Source organism: Populus trichocarpa, chromosome 17 (genome assembly GCF_000002775.5).
Source record: "Populus trichocarpa isolate Nisqually-1 chromosome 17, P.trichocarpa_v4.1, whole genome shotgun sequence".
In the NCBI taxonomy this organism is placed as follows: Eukaryota; Viridiplantae; Streptophyta; class Magnoliopsida; order Malpighiales; family Salicaceae; genus Populus; species Populus trichocarpa.
The window spans coordinates 2777894-2795369 of NC_037301.2; the positions used below are offsets into that span (position 1 = coordinate 2777894).

At 32.3% G+C, this 17476-nt stretch overlaps 2 protein-coding genes across 2 annotated transcripts; both read left to right on the top strand.

Annotated features, from left to right (window-relative positions):
- The first annotated feature begins 1576 nt into the window (after window positions 1-1576).
- LOC18107020 (scarecrow-like protein 32) lies at window positions 1577-3727 on the top strand. The gene has a single exon (XM_006372938.3). The coding sequence runs from the start codon at window positions 1940-1942 to the stop codon at window positions 3284-3286; it is 1347 nt and encodes a 448-aa protein (XP_006373000.1). The 5' UTR covers window positions 1577-1939; the 3' UTR covers window positions 3287-3727.
- A 9616-nt stretch (window positions 3728-13343) lies between these two features.
- On the top strand, window positions 13344-16839 carry LOC18107021 (BTB/POZ domain-containing protein At3g22104). Its single transcript, XM_024588678.2, has 3 exons — window positions 13344-13748; window positions 14876-15985; window positions 16152-16839. Exons 1-3 carry the CDS (start codon window positions 13686-13688, stop codon window positions 16605-16607), a joined length of 1629 nt encoding a protein of 542 aa, XP_024444446.1. The 5' UTR covers window positions 13344-13685; the 3' UTR covers window positions 16608-16839.
- Window positions 16840-17476: the final 637 nt, after the last annotated feature.

Genomic DNA, 17476 nt, shown 5'->3' on the forward strand with positions numbered 1-17476 from the left:
AAATTTTAATTTTAAAGGTGATATTATTGGGAGTAGTGTAATTATTTTGGGATTTTAAAAGGAGAAAAATCCCACATGTCATTATTTTAGGGGAATGATCATCTGGCTAAATTGGTAAGTTAGCAATCAGTACAGTAAGTTTCGTATTTTATCCTAACATGTTATCCACTGTTCCACACGCATCTTCCTATTCGGTAATCACTACTGAGGTGGGACAATTTTGGGCACAGCAAAAATGATGCATGCATGGAGTCATCACATTTTATGGGAAATTAATAAGCCGAGGCCATTCTTGTGGGGGAGGAGGTCTCCTTTGTCTTTAGCTGCGGCAATACATGGTGCAAGGAACCAAGTTCATCATCTCATATGTATCGTGTATACGTGAAAAAGGATGGGAATGAAACGTAGCCATCAATCACTAAACTCAATGTCAAGAAACCTTATTAATTAAAACCAATTAGTCATCCGATTTTGTCTTAATTGGCATTCCATGAGCACAAATTGGACAAAAGACCGGCCGGCGAAGGCAACTTTCTTAACCTATGCTCTGCCTAAGTAGTTATAAGAAATCACATTAATCACTAGTTAGAGAAAATGAGTGATGAGGATTTATTCGACACATTATAAAATAGCTCATGTAAGCTCCATGTCAATCCAAATTAGCTCGTATAATTATCTAATAAAAATCATATTTTATATTTTATTTAATAAATTGAATTTTTAGATTGAATTAGTTCTTTGATATGGTATTAAAATTTTGATAACTAAACAGTTACGAGTTCAAATCTTATTATCTTTATCTATTTAATAAAAAATAAAGAACAAAGTATTATAAGTCTGTGTAAATTTCAAGTTTAAAGAATTTTTATTTTAAAAAAATATTATAAAATAATATAAATCATATCCTAAATTTCACTTAACAACTTAAATTTTTAGATTAAATTTTTTTTTTTTTTTTTTGGATTTACGTGGGGTGTCCGGGCCAGCTTACGCGCACCACGACTATTCCCCACGGCCCACTAGACATCCTGCAAGCCCAGAAGCAGGTAAGGCACCGCGGGGTAGATTATCCTTCGTGGTGGTAGATTAACTAATGTTAAGTACACATGAGGCATAATATAGAGAATATATCCTAGGCGTCGTTGACTTGGCTTCGTTAATTCGATCTCTTCTTTGCTACCTAGTGTAGCTTGATTGCAGCTAGATGTGTATGCCATGCAGATATCCTTTACAGTGAAAGGAACAAGGAAGTGATTTATTCAAGGAGCTCGAAAACCCTTTGAAAAGAAACATCCACCTTAAGTATTTTAATGGTGAAATTATCCATGCTTTCTTAGCCGCCATGCCTTTGATTTCAAAAGGGAAGAGAGTAAAGACTAATAGAAAAGTGAAAATTAAGTGTAGTGCTTGTCTGAATGCTAATCACCTCTGGCAATACTGTTCTCATTTTTAGTGACTCAAGCTTCATTTATGTGTAATTTTTGGCTTTATACTATGTGGATAATTATTGAACAAGAACCTTTGCCTACTATATATATATATATATATATATGGTTCAGGTAGCAGATAAACTAGCTCCCAACTCCTCTCTCTCTCTCTCTCTCTCTCTCTCCCCCTCTCTCTCTCTCTCTCCCCTTCCCTCTCCAAATACCAACATATTTAGAACACTGAAGTTAGCTAAATATAGATTCGCAAAACATATATAGACCTCAAATTTCCTGAAAAACTTTGCATCCACAAGTAGATAAAACCCTAGATCTTCAACCCCATCTACCAATATTCACCAGACGAGTGTCAAATGAACAAGTTCAAAGGGCCTCCCTCTCTAGCATCCTCTCTCCTTTGAAGCTACCACACCTTCAATGTTAATTAAAATCAACAAAACCCTAATACTTCATCTACCTTATTGAATCTCCCTTTTTGTTAGTCTATCACAGGCATGAAAACTGAACTAAGAGGAAACACTACCTCCATTTCTCTTCAAAACCCTAGTCTCTTCAACACCCCTCAAAGCTCTCTCTCGGGTGCACTTAAAGGGTGTCTTGGTAGCCTTGATGGAGCCTGTATAGAAAAGCTTCTACTTCATTGCGCTAGTGCCCTAGAGCACAATGATGGGACTTTGGTTCAACAAGTGATGTGGGTGCTTAACAATGTTGCTTCTTTGGTTGGTGACCCTAACCAAAGGCTCACTTCTTGGTTTCTCAGGGCACTTGTCTCTAGGGCATCCAAGGTTTGTCCCACCGCGATGGATTTTGATGGTAGCAGTACAATTCGGAGGAGGCAAATGTCGGTGACCGAGCTTGCCGTGTACGTTGATCTAATCCCTTGGCACAGGTTTGGATTTTGTGCATCAAACAGTGCCATTTTTAAGGCAATTGAAGGTTACTCTAAAGTTCATATCTTAGATTTTAGCATCACTCATTGTATGCAGTGGCCTACTCTTATAGATGCTTTGGCTAAAAGGCCTGAAGGGCCTCCTTCACTTAGGATCACAGTTCCCTCTTGTAGGCCACCAGTCCCTCCTTTTCTTAATGTATCATGTGAAGAAGTAGGTCTCCGTTTGAGCAATTTCGCTAAGTTTAGGGATGTTCCTTTTGAATTCAATGTGATTGATGACCCATCTTATTTAGCTTCAACTGAAATTATGCCCAAAGAATCTTCTCATGACTTTCATTTTGAGTCACTATTGAATCACTTGACTCCTTCAGTGCTTAATCTTAGAGATGATGAGGCCTTGGTGATAAATTGCCAAAACTGGTTAAGATATTTGTCTAATATTGAGCAACAGGGAAGTAGTGTCCAATATTCTTCCTTAAGAGATGCTTTCCTTCGTACAGTAAAAGCTTTCAATCCTTGTATTGTAATTGTTGTCGACGAAGATTCTGATTTAAGTGCACCAAGTCTCTCATCTAGGATTACTACTTGCTTCAATTATCTATGGATACCATTCGATGCTTTGGAAACTTTCTTGCCTAAAGATAGTAGCCAAAGGATTGAATATGAGTCCGATATTGGTCACAAAATCGAGAATATTATCAGTTTTGAAGGGCTTCAGAGGATAGAGAGGTTAGAACCCGGGATTAAAGTATCAGAAAGGATGAAGAATGCAGGATTTTTTAGTGTTCCATTCTGTGAAGACACAATTGGTGAAGTTAGATCCTTGCTAGAAGAGCATGCTAGTGGTTGGGGCATGAAAAGAGGAGAAGATCACATGTTAATGCTCACATGGAAGGGTCACAACTCAGTTTTTGCCACAGCTTGGGTCCCAATTGATTTGCAGGATTAATTGGGTCTGGACTTGATGATAAATGACAAAGAAATGTGACATAAGTGGCTAGATAATTTCGGGCAAGATTGTGATGGGGCTGATTTTTCTTTTCCCTTCATTTAAGATGGTCTAGATGAAGATGCAATGACAAAATAAAATTGCCTCTCTCTTTGCCAAGAGTCTGCAAATGGGCACAGGCAAGTAGGGTATCAGCAGTGTTATGAGAATGACCTAATATTTACCTATGTATTTGCTCTCTAGGTATGAGCACATGGAAGGCAAAGAGAGAAATGTACGTAGTCTTTGTATGAGACAAATTCCTCCACCACCTTGTTCCCCCGTCCTTTTGTTTCAGGAAGTTGAAAGTAACTTGCTAGTACCTAGCTACGCCCTTTCTTAATCAACATTGCTGTTATTTTTCCTTAATAAATGATATCTGATTTACAGCAGGTTCTTACATATGAATTTCTATACCAGGTTAATTAGGTTTAAATGACTTACAATGAAACTACTGACCATGTCTCATTCTGGTTAAATATCTCTTGTATGAAAATCTTCAATTTTGCATGGTACACAATCATGGTTGAAAGGTAGATCTATTATTGGAATCATAAGATTAACTCAAATAATGTTGCTTGACTGGACATATATGCTCCAAAAATATTCAACCTGCCATAATTAGTACTTAACTAGGATCATTGGGTTTAATATCATTATTTTATTGCATATTATTAATTAGCTAGTATTTGGTTGATGTTTCGATCGATATAGAAAAAACAAAAATAATAAGAAGAGATGAAATTCATCTCCATGTATTTTTTTTATTTTGAAAATATATAAATTCATTTTAAAATTATCTTAGAGAATTTATTTTATATTTTAATTTCTTGTCTTTCCAACCAAATATATTTTTATTATTTCTATATTTGTTTTGGCAGCTATAAAACACTAACTAAATACAATCTTTGTCTTTGTGAGATGAGGAGCAATCAAAATGTATAGTTTTTCTAAATATTGACATTATAGATATCTCACAGAGTACTTGATTTTAATTTTCCATCATTTTCCAACTTGAGATTTTCTTGCGTGTTACAGCTAATATAAAATCCAGTAGCTCCAGTTTGCCAAGCTTCAAGAAAGAATTCAAATGAAAACAAAGGGAATGGCTCAAATATCAACGAAAAGGACCACATTGGATGATCAGTCACCTTCATACCCCAGAAGCACAGCTATTTGGATGTGGCAACACAAGATGTGAAATATGAGACTTGAGTCCACATCTGAAAAAACATGTTGAGTCTCCACCCACCACTCTAGTCAGTTCATTGAATGGCATAAAGCACAGAAGAAACAGGAGAAAATTTGGACTCTATGAGAGAGAGAGAGAGAAAACGAGGGCTAAACTTTATTTTAATTTATCATAAATAAAAGCTATTCCATAAATTTGCTTTTTAATGGATATGTTCCGATCGCAAAAGGGAGAAAAACTATTCAGCAGAGGTCTAATGTTTATAATTTGCTTTAATGCTATTTTTTTTATTACAAACATTGAATTGAATATATGTATATATTCAATTCAATTATTATAATTTTAACAATAGTACACTTGTAACCTCTCAAAAAAAAAAAGTTCTTTCAAACTTTCTGAAAGAGAAGTTTCATGGCACTTATGGGCCACTGTTGGATCTGGATATATGTAATTAAAGGCTCTCTAACCTGTTAAGTCATTGGGTGTAGAATTTTCTTTCCCCTTCACGTGGAATTCTGAAACCTATGCTGTGCACATTTATTTTGTTGCTAATTTGTGCCTATAATTGAATATTCTTTCTTTCTTTCTTTCTTTATCATAAGTACCACATGATTTGCCTACCATTTGGTGACATGCTAGATCCATTTAGAAGTTAAAGGAGCAGATTGTTTGGTTAATTTCATTGACCACCTCCCACATGTATAATGAATGTATCGTCCCTTTATCACAAGGAAATCTGTGCCCGAAAAGGGCACTTACCCTACACATTTTGGCTAATCAATTGCTTCCTCGATAGGCTTGAGCAAACCATGTTCTCCCTTTCTTTTTCTTTTTTGTTTTTAGGTAAATTGGAGGGCCAAATCTTGGAAGAGGGATGGCAGGGTTTTGAACCTGAAATGTAAACATGTAATGGAAGTATTACTTCTTAGTGGGCTTTTCTTCTGTTTTCAATTGTATAAATTATTGGAATACTTGGTTGCCCATATAGCACATGACCATGGCAAGGTTAGGTCACTGCAACTACCATTTGTAATTTACCAACAAAAAAAAACAAATACCATTTATAATCTGTATCATATACAACTTGGACAAGTGAAATGGAAGAAATTTGTCAATATTGAACTCATGAACGGATTTATGATCACAGCCCCATGTGACAATCTCTCTTCCTTTGTCATTCACTATAATATATAAGCCTAGCTAGGGAACAAGGCCTGTTAAGCCAGGCATTTTAGTTGAGAAGTGATGGATTCCCACAAACAGCAAAGGAAAAATAGAAGGGTTAATTGCTTTAACATAGAGGAAAAGAAGAAAGCATTGCATGGCATGCAAGTTGTAATAAAGATCAAGAAACTTCCTGTAAAACTTCATGTAAGATAATTAATCTACTGTACATTCCAAAATGTGTGTTTTCAGAAGGTCATGTAATGGCCAAGTTTGAAATTTGAAACTATGGGATGCATTCAAGACAATAGAAAGTCTCTTTTCTATGGTCTTTTTTGTTGTCATTTCTTCTGCTAAAATCTTTCAAATAACTGGTTTTGTCTTTGCAAAGGGTAACATCAAGATCACACAAATCGGATTTTATCATATATAATTGAATATGGAGATCTAGACACAACTTCAATTGGAAAGATCATTCCCTGATTTTATAGCAAAGTTTTAGAGTTTTTGTAGATCTTAGCATAATGGAATTTTTTCTTAGATATAATCTTGTAGTCAATCAGTTAATTACACGTGACATTGATTTTGTTCATGTATATATATTTAGTTTATTAATAAAAGCTTATTTATCTTTAATATTCATCAAATATTTTATTAATGAATCTAGAGTAAAGATAAAATCCTTAAGACAAAAATGTTTTGCAAAGAAAATTATAAAGTTGTTATAATTATGGGATTCTTATTGCATAAAAGCATTATTTCTAAATATTCATGGTCAATACTCTATTAAGACTGAACATTAATTAGAGTTGTTAAGACTGATTAATATTATGTTCTTTTTTTATGAATGAAGCATTTGTTCTCATAAACTGAAATATGAGGGACACCTAAAACTAATTTATAGGTGTTTGTCAGATGACATGTACACTAAACTTACCCGCATGAAAATTTCATATGGAGAGATCACATATATCTATGGAAAGGCTCATGTGACGGCTATGTAAGTAATCCTTAGACTTAAGATCACTAAAATATCTTATATAGAGAGTGTTATATTTTGATCTTGTTACATGTTGTCTTAATCAAGGGTAACAAATAGGCAGATTTTGGGTATAACATGAACTATATGAAGGTATTTGAGCAATCAAGAGAGGATTCATCACCCTTAGCAAATTAGAAAAAATGTTTCATCTGTTCTTAAATAGTATTAATTGTAAATCCTTGTGCAATATAGAATGAGATTTGAAAAGAATTTCAAATCTTATTCAAATAATCAATGATTATGATATTCAGAACAAACATGATTTGATATAGTAGACACACTCCATGCTATAATGTCTAAATCAAAACATTGTTGATGAAGGGATAATAATTACACTAAGAAACTAGTTACTGATCAAAGATTAAGTTAAACCACTTATGACGTTTTTAATATTTAGGGAATTATGACAGATTAGTAGATATTATACTTGATCTTCAAATATAAATCAATCAATTGATGAATTGATAATAAATTAATTTATTTAATCATGTTTTATTTGGACCAACTTATTAGAAAACTTAATTGGTCACACGCATAAAAACCATTGGTCAGAAATTAAAATGGGATGATTAATCAAGTATGACTTGATTGTAAATAAGTTTTAGAAATTGAGGAGTAGAGTGTAATTTATACAGGGAATTACAATTCTAGACCTAGAAAAATAAAGTAAGGATTTGATTGAATAAATTTTTAAAATTAACCTAAAATAATATGTATGATATTATTTAAGAAAAAAATGATATTTTACCATTTATATGGTTTTTAGGTTTTCATATAAATAAAATGTTGTACCTTTTATTTTCCAAAAGAGAAGTAGATGGTGAAAAAGATAAGTAGAGTATAGTACTGAAATACCTAAAATACAAAAGAAAAGAGTTAACACTATAAGGCATAGCAATATCTCTCTTCTAAAAGGGTTTAAGAGATTTTTTATTGATGATTCATATGGATTATCGTTAGAGGCCAGACAACCGAACAACTTGTAGTTTGCAATAACTCGGCCTTTGAAACAAATATTAAAGTTGAAAACAACATCTGATCTTTAGGTAATTTTTGTATAAAACTTTAAAACAACTCTAAATCTATCTAACGAGATCATTAGGACTCCCAAAAAATTTTAAATTTATCATTTTTGTTGCGTCTATATGTTTCGAGAAAACTAACAATAACACAATCTAGTCTAAGGTTGTCAAATCCGTTCTGATAGGCATTTTATTTTCTTAATTGAAATATACATTTTAGTTCTAGAACATTTTAGCGTTTCGTTTTGAGGTTCTATATTGTACGTGTGTGTAATTTAAAATATTAATTCAACATATATAATTCCAATTCAAATTCAAAGATAAATTAACTTGAATTTACGCAATTCAAACACAATGTAAAGTATTTAAACATAAACATTCTTATTTAGTAACTATACTATAAGCGTATTGTTATACAATAAAATTAATAAATAGATAGTCTAGGCTAAAAGACAAGAAAGATAAACTTGATGATGGGTCAAACTTGATAAATATGTAATGAAGTTGGGGCCAAATTAAATAGAATAGAATTTGGTCATGAGTTGAACTAATATTACATAAAGGAAGAACAAAGATTGGATCGAATGAAAGGAAGATTACGATACACAGTAGATATGGTCCAAATTTGTCAAAAGAAAATTAACAAGGTACTTGAAGTAATGGAGAGGAGCAGTTGAAGTCATGCACCCTTAAAACCATGAAGAATGAATAAGATGGGTAATTACTAGATGGTTTTTAATAGTTTTTCCTATTTACAGAAGGCTGAAAAGAGAAGAAGAGGACAATGAAAAAAAATCAACAACAACTGCACTATAGTTCAATCAAGTTTATAAGAACTTCAAAACTTGTTTATTAGTAAGCAGTAACCATTGGGTAATAATCAATAGGTAAGTCTTGTAGGCGATGATCAGCAGGCTTGCAATTTTGTAGGCTTGTAATTTACATTACCAAAAAACACTAAAAATATCAATTCATATTCTTTTGTCAAGGCATTCCACAGCGTAGTTGTAATAAAAACAAAGATTATTCAATGAATGTAAGTTCTTTAAACTTATATTATTAAAGTTCTTATTTAAATTTAGAGCATTAAAATGTTTATGAGTATTGAATTATTCTAGCATTTCTATAAGTCTGAACTTACACACAGTTTAGAAAATATTTAGGAAATTATAATATTTTTCGAGTCGCATGTGTTAAATGCGTCTCTCTTTAAATTATAAAATGGTCTGAAAAAAATTAAATTGTTGAGAGAGAAGATAAAGAAAAGAAAGAAAGAAAAAATCTCAAAGGCACATCGAAGCTCTGATGACGACATCACCAGTACCATCAGAAAGATCTTGACGAGATGAATCCAACGACATCAAGGAAGGTCACAAACGGTGATCAGAGCGGGCCACACAGGCTACTCAAAAGCAAGTGAGCTTCGTCACCTTTGGATGGCTTGTGTGGCCTACTCTGATCTCTATTAGTGACATTCTTTAGTTTTGTTGGATTTATCTAGACAAAAAAAATTTGAAGGTACCAATTATGTTGTCATCGAAGCCCCTATGTGTTTTCGATGTATTTTTCTTTCTATCTTTTCTTCTCTCCCCTCTCTCTTTAATTTAATTTTTAGCATACCATTTTATAATTTAGGAGAGTCGCATATGTCATCTGCGACTCTTTTAATTGTGTTATTTTTCTAAATATTTTCTACACTGTTATTTCTCCAAAAACAAAATATATGCTTGTGCTAAAATCCAAAAAAAGTTGCTAAGTTTTAACTCTTATCAAAAGGGAAATGATTAAAAGAATTTATAATTTAACAAGTGAGAATGGATTGAGATTGTATTTTGGATTCATTATTTGAAAAAAAAAATGATATTTAGAGAGTAAGTACGAGTAGTTTGAGAAGTAATTATTCCTACTTGATTTCAAAAAAGATAAAATATAAGGAAATTCTTAGTGGGATAAAATAAAAAAAATATTTTTCAATTTAGATGAAAATATTATTGAAAAATTGATACAATACTAATATAATTAACTACAAACTAAAAGGTAAAGGCATCTGTCTTTTATTGTGGATTGCACAGTATAATCTATAGTAAAAAGGTTGATGCTTTTTAGTTATAGGTTTTTTTTTACTTTTTTCTTTTTAATTAATTTTTTTGTTTGATTTCGTTCGTTAATATTATTTTTTTTTCTATTTAGTTATCACACTCTCATGATACGGATCCCAAGTTTGACGGGTTAACCTGGTTTGGTGGGTTAACCCAGTTGATTCAGATTTCTTTTCTTTTCTTTTTAATTAGTTTTTTCCTTTCAATTTTATCTTTTAATATCGATTTGATTGAAAATTAAATATCATGGTTTGTTTTGTTTATTTTTTATTAGATTATCGCGATCTCATGAGAGGATTTTACTATACCTCTCCTTGCAAAGAACTATTCATTGGAATAGAGCTTTGCTTTGTTTTTTTTATTTGTTTTTCCCTTTTCAATTAATTTTTTTAAAAATTTATTCTTTAATATTAAATTATTTTCTATTCAGTTATCATATTTTCATAATACGGCCTTGTAGCCAGACCCACATCTAAGGATTTTAGGTCTGGTGTTGCAGTCGGACCCAAGATTCTTGGACCTGACGTTACAATCAGACTTACTTAAACTTGGATCATACAAGTTTAATATTATTATTAATATTAAAAATTGTATTATTTGTATTATAAATATTATTATTTTTATATATCTAAATCCAAACAAAGTCAACTTTAGATTCATATAGAAATTAGTAAAGAAAGTAACAAAGGAATTAGAAAAATAAGTAAAGATATTCTATAATTGATATGCTTTAATGCAAATTCTTTTGTAGTTATAAGAATGATTATTCGGGAAAAAGAGGTAGTGCTTATGACTATATAATTGATTGAAATAGTCTTTTGATAAAAAAGAGAAAAAGCTAAAGGGCAATGGCAATGAGTAATGAACTCCTTTCCAGAAGGAACGACGTCGGTTTACTTTTCTCTTGGATTCCAAAGAGAGATGATTGGCTAATGATTCCTCGATCAATTGTTTTCAATGTCATGTCATCATGAGTTCCAAAAAGATTAATCAAGTCTTGTCTCTTACAAATTAATTACCCTAAACATAAGTAGCCGAAATGAGTTATTTTTAAAATTAACATATTAAATTATAAAAAAAAAATTGTAGAATAATACTATTAAAAAACTTTAGTGAAATATCACATTTTTATTTTATTTCATTTCTAAAACACAATATTTGTTAAATATCATTATTTATAAGCGTGATAATTATCAACCAGTTTACCAATTGGATATAGTTATATAATCGGTTGACCGTTTCATATAAAAACTATAATTTTAAGATTTTTTTTCTTTTAAATATATTTTATAAGTAAAAATATATATTTTTGTCCTACTTATAATCTAATTAAAATTTTAAAAAGTTATTATTCAAGCAATAGTTCTCATGGGTGATTATGAACAGTTAAATGTAAGTATGTCATAATTAGATGAGGATTTACCCCAAACAAATTACGTAAATGGTCTAGCAGATACATTTATAGATTAATGGGATAGGCCTAGTCTTAGCAGGTGGTTTGGTCACGTCAAAATAACCATAACTTTTGATCCAATTATTGAATCACACTCCAATTTTTATAGAAGTTTTTGAAGGTTGTTTTTCTTGATGATGGCTCAATAAAATTGTTACTCCGATCATCGAATCTTTATATTTCAAAAATATCATCTTGAAATCTTGGTTTTAGTAGTTTTATAATTTTTTTTATAAATCGATTAATTGATTAAACCTAAATTTAAATAGATATCATGAATATAAATCATGATATTAATTAAAATTTTATCATGATTCTTAATCATAATATAAAAATATATTATTTTACTGAAACTTTTTGTTTATATATCATTTTATTATTTATTTGGATAATTGCCCAATTTTTCCGTGAAATGCCACTAGCCCCTGAAACAACACAGGCCCATAATTACTGCGAAAAAGGTGATTAGACAACAAAAATAAGATATATGTGTAGGGGTAAAAATGTCTTTCAGCACAATGAATCACGTGACTCCCGTTTGCTTATCCTCAATGATTGAATTAATTTTGGTTACATTTGTGAAAATACAAAATTAAGATAAAAGTTCAACCAAAAAAAAAATTAAGATAAAAGTCTTTTGAAATCCCTTGATATAAGCCGGGTTTATACGTTAAAACTAGTAACTTACTGCTAGTAGCAAGTGCTTGAAACTAATGAGTGCAAAATAAAATTATTAGGATTCAAAATTATTATTGTTGAATTAACTTGGTTTATTATTTTTATTAAAATAATATTATTTTATTTTTTAAAATTAAAAATTTATATGGTTAGATTTGAATTGAGTTTGATTGGATAAATTAAAGTTCTATTTGGCATTGTTATCCAACTTGTTTTTGAAAAATAATTAATTTTTTTTACCTTTAAATTAATTTTTTTATATTTTTATATGTGCTATGTCAAAAATAAATTTTAAAAAATAAAAAATATATATTATTTTGATTTATAATTTTGATTATATTTTCAAATAGACCTTAAATTACTAAAACTCAGCTAGATTAACCAGTTTTATTTATTTAATTTCTTTTTGTTAAACTTAAAACTCAATTCTAGATTATAGGTTTTTTGAATCAACATGTAAAGCAGGATTGGATTGAACAACTATGATGCAAACACAAGATTAGCATCACAAATGGGAAACAAAACGGGCAAAATTCACCAACACAATCCATGGAGATAGTAAACTCTTGGTAGGACCACCCATGGGGGACCAATGGAAAAGGAGTTGAGTCCGCCCTCACACCCTCCAAGATAAAGGTTCAAATGGATATGATTCAGTCATTATCCATCACCTCTTAGATGCCGCCATTAACATGTAACCTCAAATGAACAAGTAGAAGTAGAACGATCTGCATAGGCATAGTTTCCATAATTAAATCCTTCGATATTCTAGACTCAAGTTTATAATAATTATAAGAAATTAAGTGATCCAACACATAATATATTTTCCGACTAAAATCTGATGAAATAAAAAAAAATAAAAGATAAAGACTTGTGAGGCATGGAGTGCGTGGTATTAAGATTAAACTTATTTTTTATTAAAATTTAAATTATTTTTATTTCAAATTAATTTTTTTAATATTTTTAAATTAACAACCTTTAACACAATCTCATAAACATAATAATGAAATATGGATTAAGAAAGAAGCAAAGCCAACAAGAAAGCTTTAATCCTAAGCTTGGGTTCATCTTTCCCAAGAACATCACCATTTTGATGAATATAATAGCATTTTTTTTAACATTTTGACGGATATAATGCTTTTTTTTTTAATTTATTGTTTACCAAATACTAATTTTTTATTTTATTTTATTTTGTACCCAGATATTTTTTACAGGAATGTCAGGTTGGGGTCAGTGACTAGCGGTCACACACATACCACCATCTCTCTCTCTCTCTCTCTCTCTCTCTCTATATATATATATATATATATATATATATATATATATATATATATATATATATATATATATATATATATAAAAAATATGATCAAGTATATAGAAGTCTTTGGTGTCTTTGCACAGCTTGTTTGCTTCTTGCACTTCTGTCTGAGATACCGCATTTGCTTGCTTATGCATATGCATAGGCAACCAAGTGAGTAGCCACCCCATTTTGTCAGACCAAAGTCAGCCAGTTACCTCTTTTTGTTTGTCTTCCTTCCCTTCTCAAGAACATGGCTTTATATTCTCTTCTTCACCATCATTATGGCCTTCTCACATCTCTTCCTGTTTTCGGTTGTTAATCTTTTCTCTTATATTACAAGTTTGAAGAACAAACACTAAAAAGAAAGTCTTTGTTTGAGGTGGGTTTTTAGTTTGTTTAATTGGGTCATGGCTGTTTGCTGTGATCTTGAAGTAGATGTCAATGGTGAAGAGACTTTCATGGTGGACAAGGTAAAAGAAAATATAGTCTTTTTTGGTCTTTTTTTCATTTCTTTGTAGTTCTGCCTCTTTAGAGCTTTAAAGTTTTGATTTTTTGTGTACTTTGGTTAATCGTTTCCCTCTAATTATCCTGTTTAACTTAATTTAGCCTTTTGTGACTTTGATTAGTTTCTGTATTTACTCAATGTTGTTCACTTCGTATATGTGTTGATCTACTTTCAGCTTGCTTTGTGTTTGCTTTAGTGTATAATTCACAAATTCTAGAATCTTTTTCTCGTGGCTGTTAAATGTGGAAATTGAGTACTTTCAAGGTTTTTGCATGCATTGATTCTCTTGTGGTGATTTTCATTATCATCTGTTTTGCTATATTCCCTCATGATTTCTATGGTTGTACTGCAACTTCTTTAAATTTACGGCTACATTACAGTGTTGTGGGACATGGTTTCTCATACTAGCTTCTTCTCTTCTATTTTGATTACTTGCTAAACACCATACTGCCTAGCTTTGTCTTCTGATTTGGTCCTTATCATTTATTGCTATTGTTATGGTGGTTTAATGTTTCATTCCTTTATTTGTTTGTATTCACTCCTTTTGAGAAGGACTTGCAAGTGGCTTTCATGGCATTTAATATACTGTTTAATACCCTTGTTTGCTGGGTTGCTTGGCAGACATCTTTTCTCTTGATTTGCCCTTGGGCAATTTATTGTCTATAACGACCTCGCACCTTTCTTTTGCAGATTTTTAGCAGTATATGCCACTTTAATCTTCTTTTATGAGTCTTGCTAAATTCAATGAGTTCATTCTTTTGGTGGCTTTTTAAGGCACTGACATGGTCTGTGATGAAAGTAATTGACGCTCGTCTTTAATGCACATTTCCTTAGTCATGACTAGTTAGTTATCTAAACCTGATTGAATCCTTGCTACCTTTTCAATTCATTGAATTAATTAGCTTTCTCAGTGGTAAAAGCAAAGTTTTAGCTCTTCTATGTTTCAGTTCCCGGTAAATTCTGCTACTCTAGTTAGTCCTTCTATGTTCTAGTTTGTCAATGTTTCTTGAATGAATTGGTACTAACTAGTTGTACATTGGTTCGTGTGTAAAGATTTGTATTCTCACTTTGGTTCCTTACAAATATTCGCAGAAGATCATTGCTTCATATTGTGGCAGACTAAGCAAATTATCTGGTAAACCAACAGGTAGTGCAAGAAATTTGAAAGTGATATTCAATGACTTTCCTGGTGGGGCTGAAAGTTTTGAACTCATGTCAAGGTTCTGCTACAATAATGGTAGAACTGCCATAACTCCTTCCAATATTTCTTTCCTACATTCGGCTGCACAGTTCATGGAAATGAACAATTCTGTATCTGGAACTCATAACTTATTGGAAGAGACCGGGAAATCACTTAAAGAGATGAATTACTGGACATGGTCTGAGCTTTTAATCACTACAAAGAAATGCCAAGATTTACTTCCATTTCCTAATTCTACGGGTATCCTTGAAAAATGTGTGGATTCTCTTATTGGAAGGATCACTACTTCTGGTGAGCCTAGTCCGTGTCCATCTACTTCTTCTCCAGACAGCTCTGGAGTTCGGTTGTCATGTGACACTAGAAGCACTGAGAGTTTGAAGAATAGCTTCTCTCGAGCAACCTGGTGGTTTGAGGATCTTTTGGTTTTGAGCACTAATTTGGTTGGAATGGTGTTCAAATCCATGGTCTCACAGAAGTTTGATCATGTTATCATTAGTAGATTTCTCTTTTATTACCAGAAATCAAAGTGCTATACTGGCACGTCTGATGAGAAGCGTAAAGTTGTTGAAACTGTCATAGATATGCTTTATATTCTTAATTGGAACTCTGTTTCATTCAAGAGTTTATTTGGGATTCTTCGAGTTGCTTTGAATTGTAACATAAGAAAATGTAGCAGGACCAAGTTGGAGAGTATGATAGGTTCTCAGATGGATCAAGCAACTCTAGATAATCTGCTAATTCCTTCTCCATATGGGATGAATTACTTGTATAATGTGAATCTTGTTCTAAGGTTCCTGAAAGCTTTTCTGCATGGAGGAATCAGTCAGGTGTTCCCTATACAATTGAGAAAAGTTGCTAGCTTGATGGACTTTTATATAGCAGAAGTAGCCCCAGATCCTTGTCTAAAGCCTTCTAAGTTCTTGGCCCTAGCCATGGCCCTGCCAGATTGTGCCAGAGAATCGTACGATGGAATCTACCGTGCCACTGACATGTATCTAGAGGTAGTCCTTTGATCTCAAACATTTCATGTCATTTGAATTGCCAGTTCTTCAGCTTATTGAATCCTGTATAGGTATATTTCTTTTGGGGATAACATGTGGCATCTTTTACTATGCTGTTGTTAAATGTCAATTTCACTCATGATCTTATGATATAAATTTCATATAGGTGCATACCGGATTATCAAAAGAAGAAAAGATGAAGATATGCTGCACATTGAATTACGAGAAGCTCTCAGCTGAAGCTTGCATTCACCTTTCTCAGAACAAAAATTTTCCATCAAAATGTGCAGTCCAAGCTCTCATGTCTCAGCAAGTCAAGCTCAAAAGCTTACTCAAGGCCACTGGCAAAACAAAATGCTATATTGATTCATCTTCTGGTGTAAGTGAAACTGGAAGCAAGGGAAAGAAAAATGAAACTAGTAAACAAATTGTGCTCTGTGCTGGGAAACTTGACCTTCCAACTGATAATGATAAGCTTAGAGCACATCTGCAAGGAATGCAGTGGAGGGTGACGGAATTGGAGAGAGTTTGCATGAAAATGCAAGCACCGATGACAAAAATCATGAAGTCAAGGGTATCAAACCATAGGACTTCCAGATCCTTACCCAGGCTATGTTCGTGATAGGAATTTATGCTCAATATTAAAATATGTAATATATATTTTCATTTGTATAGTAGCATGGGGTTCTCTTTTCTTTTCTTTTCTTTTCTTTTTTGTGGTGTTTGCAGCATTTTTCTTCTTCTTTTCTGCAAAGTTAAAGGTGACCAAGTGTATTTTCTTCATGTGGGGGATTCGAGATCTTGGCTGTACAGTTCTCCAGAAAAAAGGCAGAAAACTTTAATGGGTTTTGTTACGAGTAGTCTCTATATATTCTCTGTATTGTTGAGTGGAAAAAAAAGTACGTAAAGGTCAAGTCCATTTCCCAGCCACCCTCACACCGCGACAAACTATAAAGCAAGTTGCCAAATGTGATCTGCAAGAGCATGGAGGGAAATTTTGCGGGGGGAACTCAAAAGCTAAGCTGCCTAAGCATGTTTCATGTTGGGCAATTTAAGCTGGGACTAGTCACATATGTGCTCCTTATGTTCTTCAAATTCAATGGCAAAAGAATTTTCCTTTCTGCCTCCTTTTTGGTCCCTTCTTGAGTTTCGCAAGTTTATGCCAAGCATCCTGGCGTAAAGGCAATGCTGTTGACACTGTAAATCAGTGAAGATGTTTCATGTAAATATTGTTTAATCTCAAAAACATCAGCTTGTCTGGTATGTTCAACAGTTAGTCAAACTGATAAAAACAAAAGTTAGTGATGGTTTAGGAAAATAACGTCAATTTATTAGTTTCCTGAGTCCCATAAGCGTGAATTCTTTATGAGATGCAAGTGTCTGTTGACTCCAACTAGCATGTAGCCAAGAAAGAGAAGAAGACAAAAAAATATAGCCGCATCATATGGCATCCAAATCGATTGGTATCCATTAGTTAACAAATCAGCGATG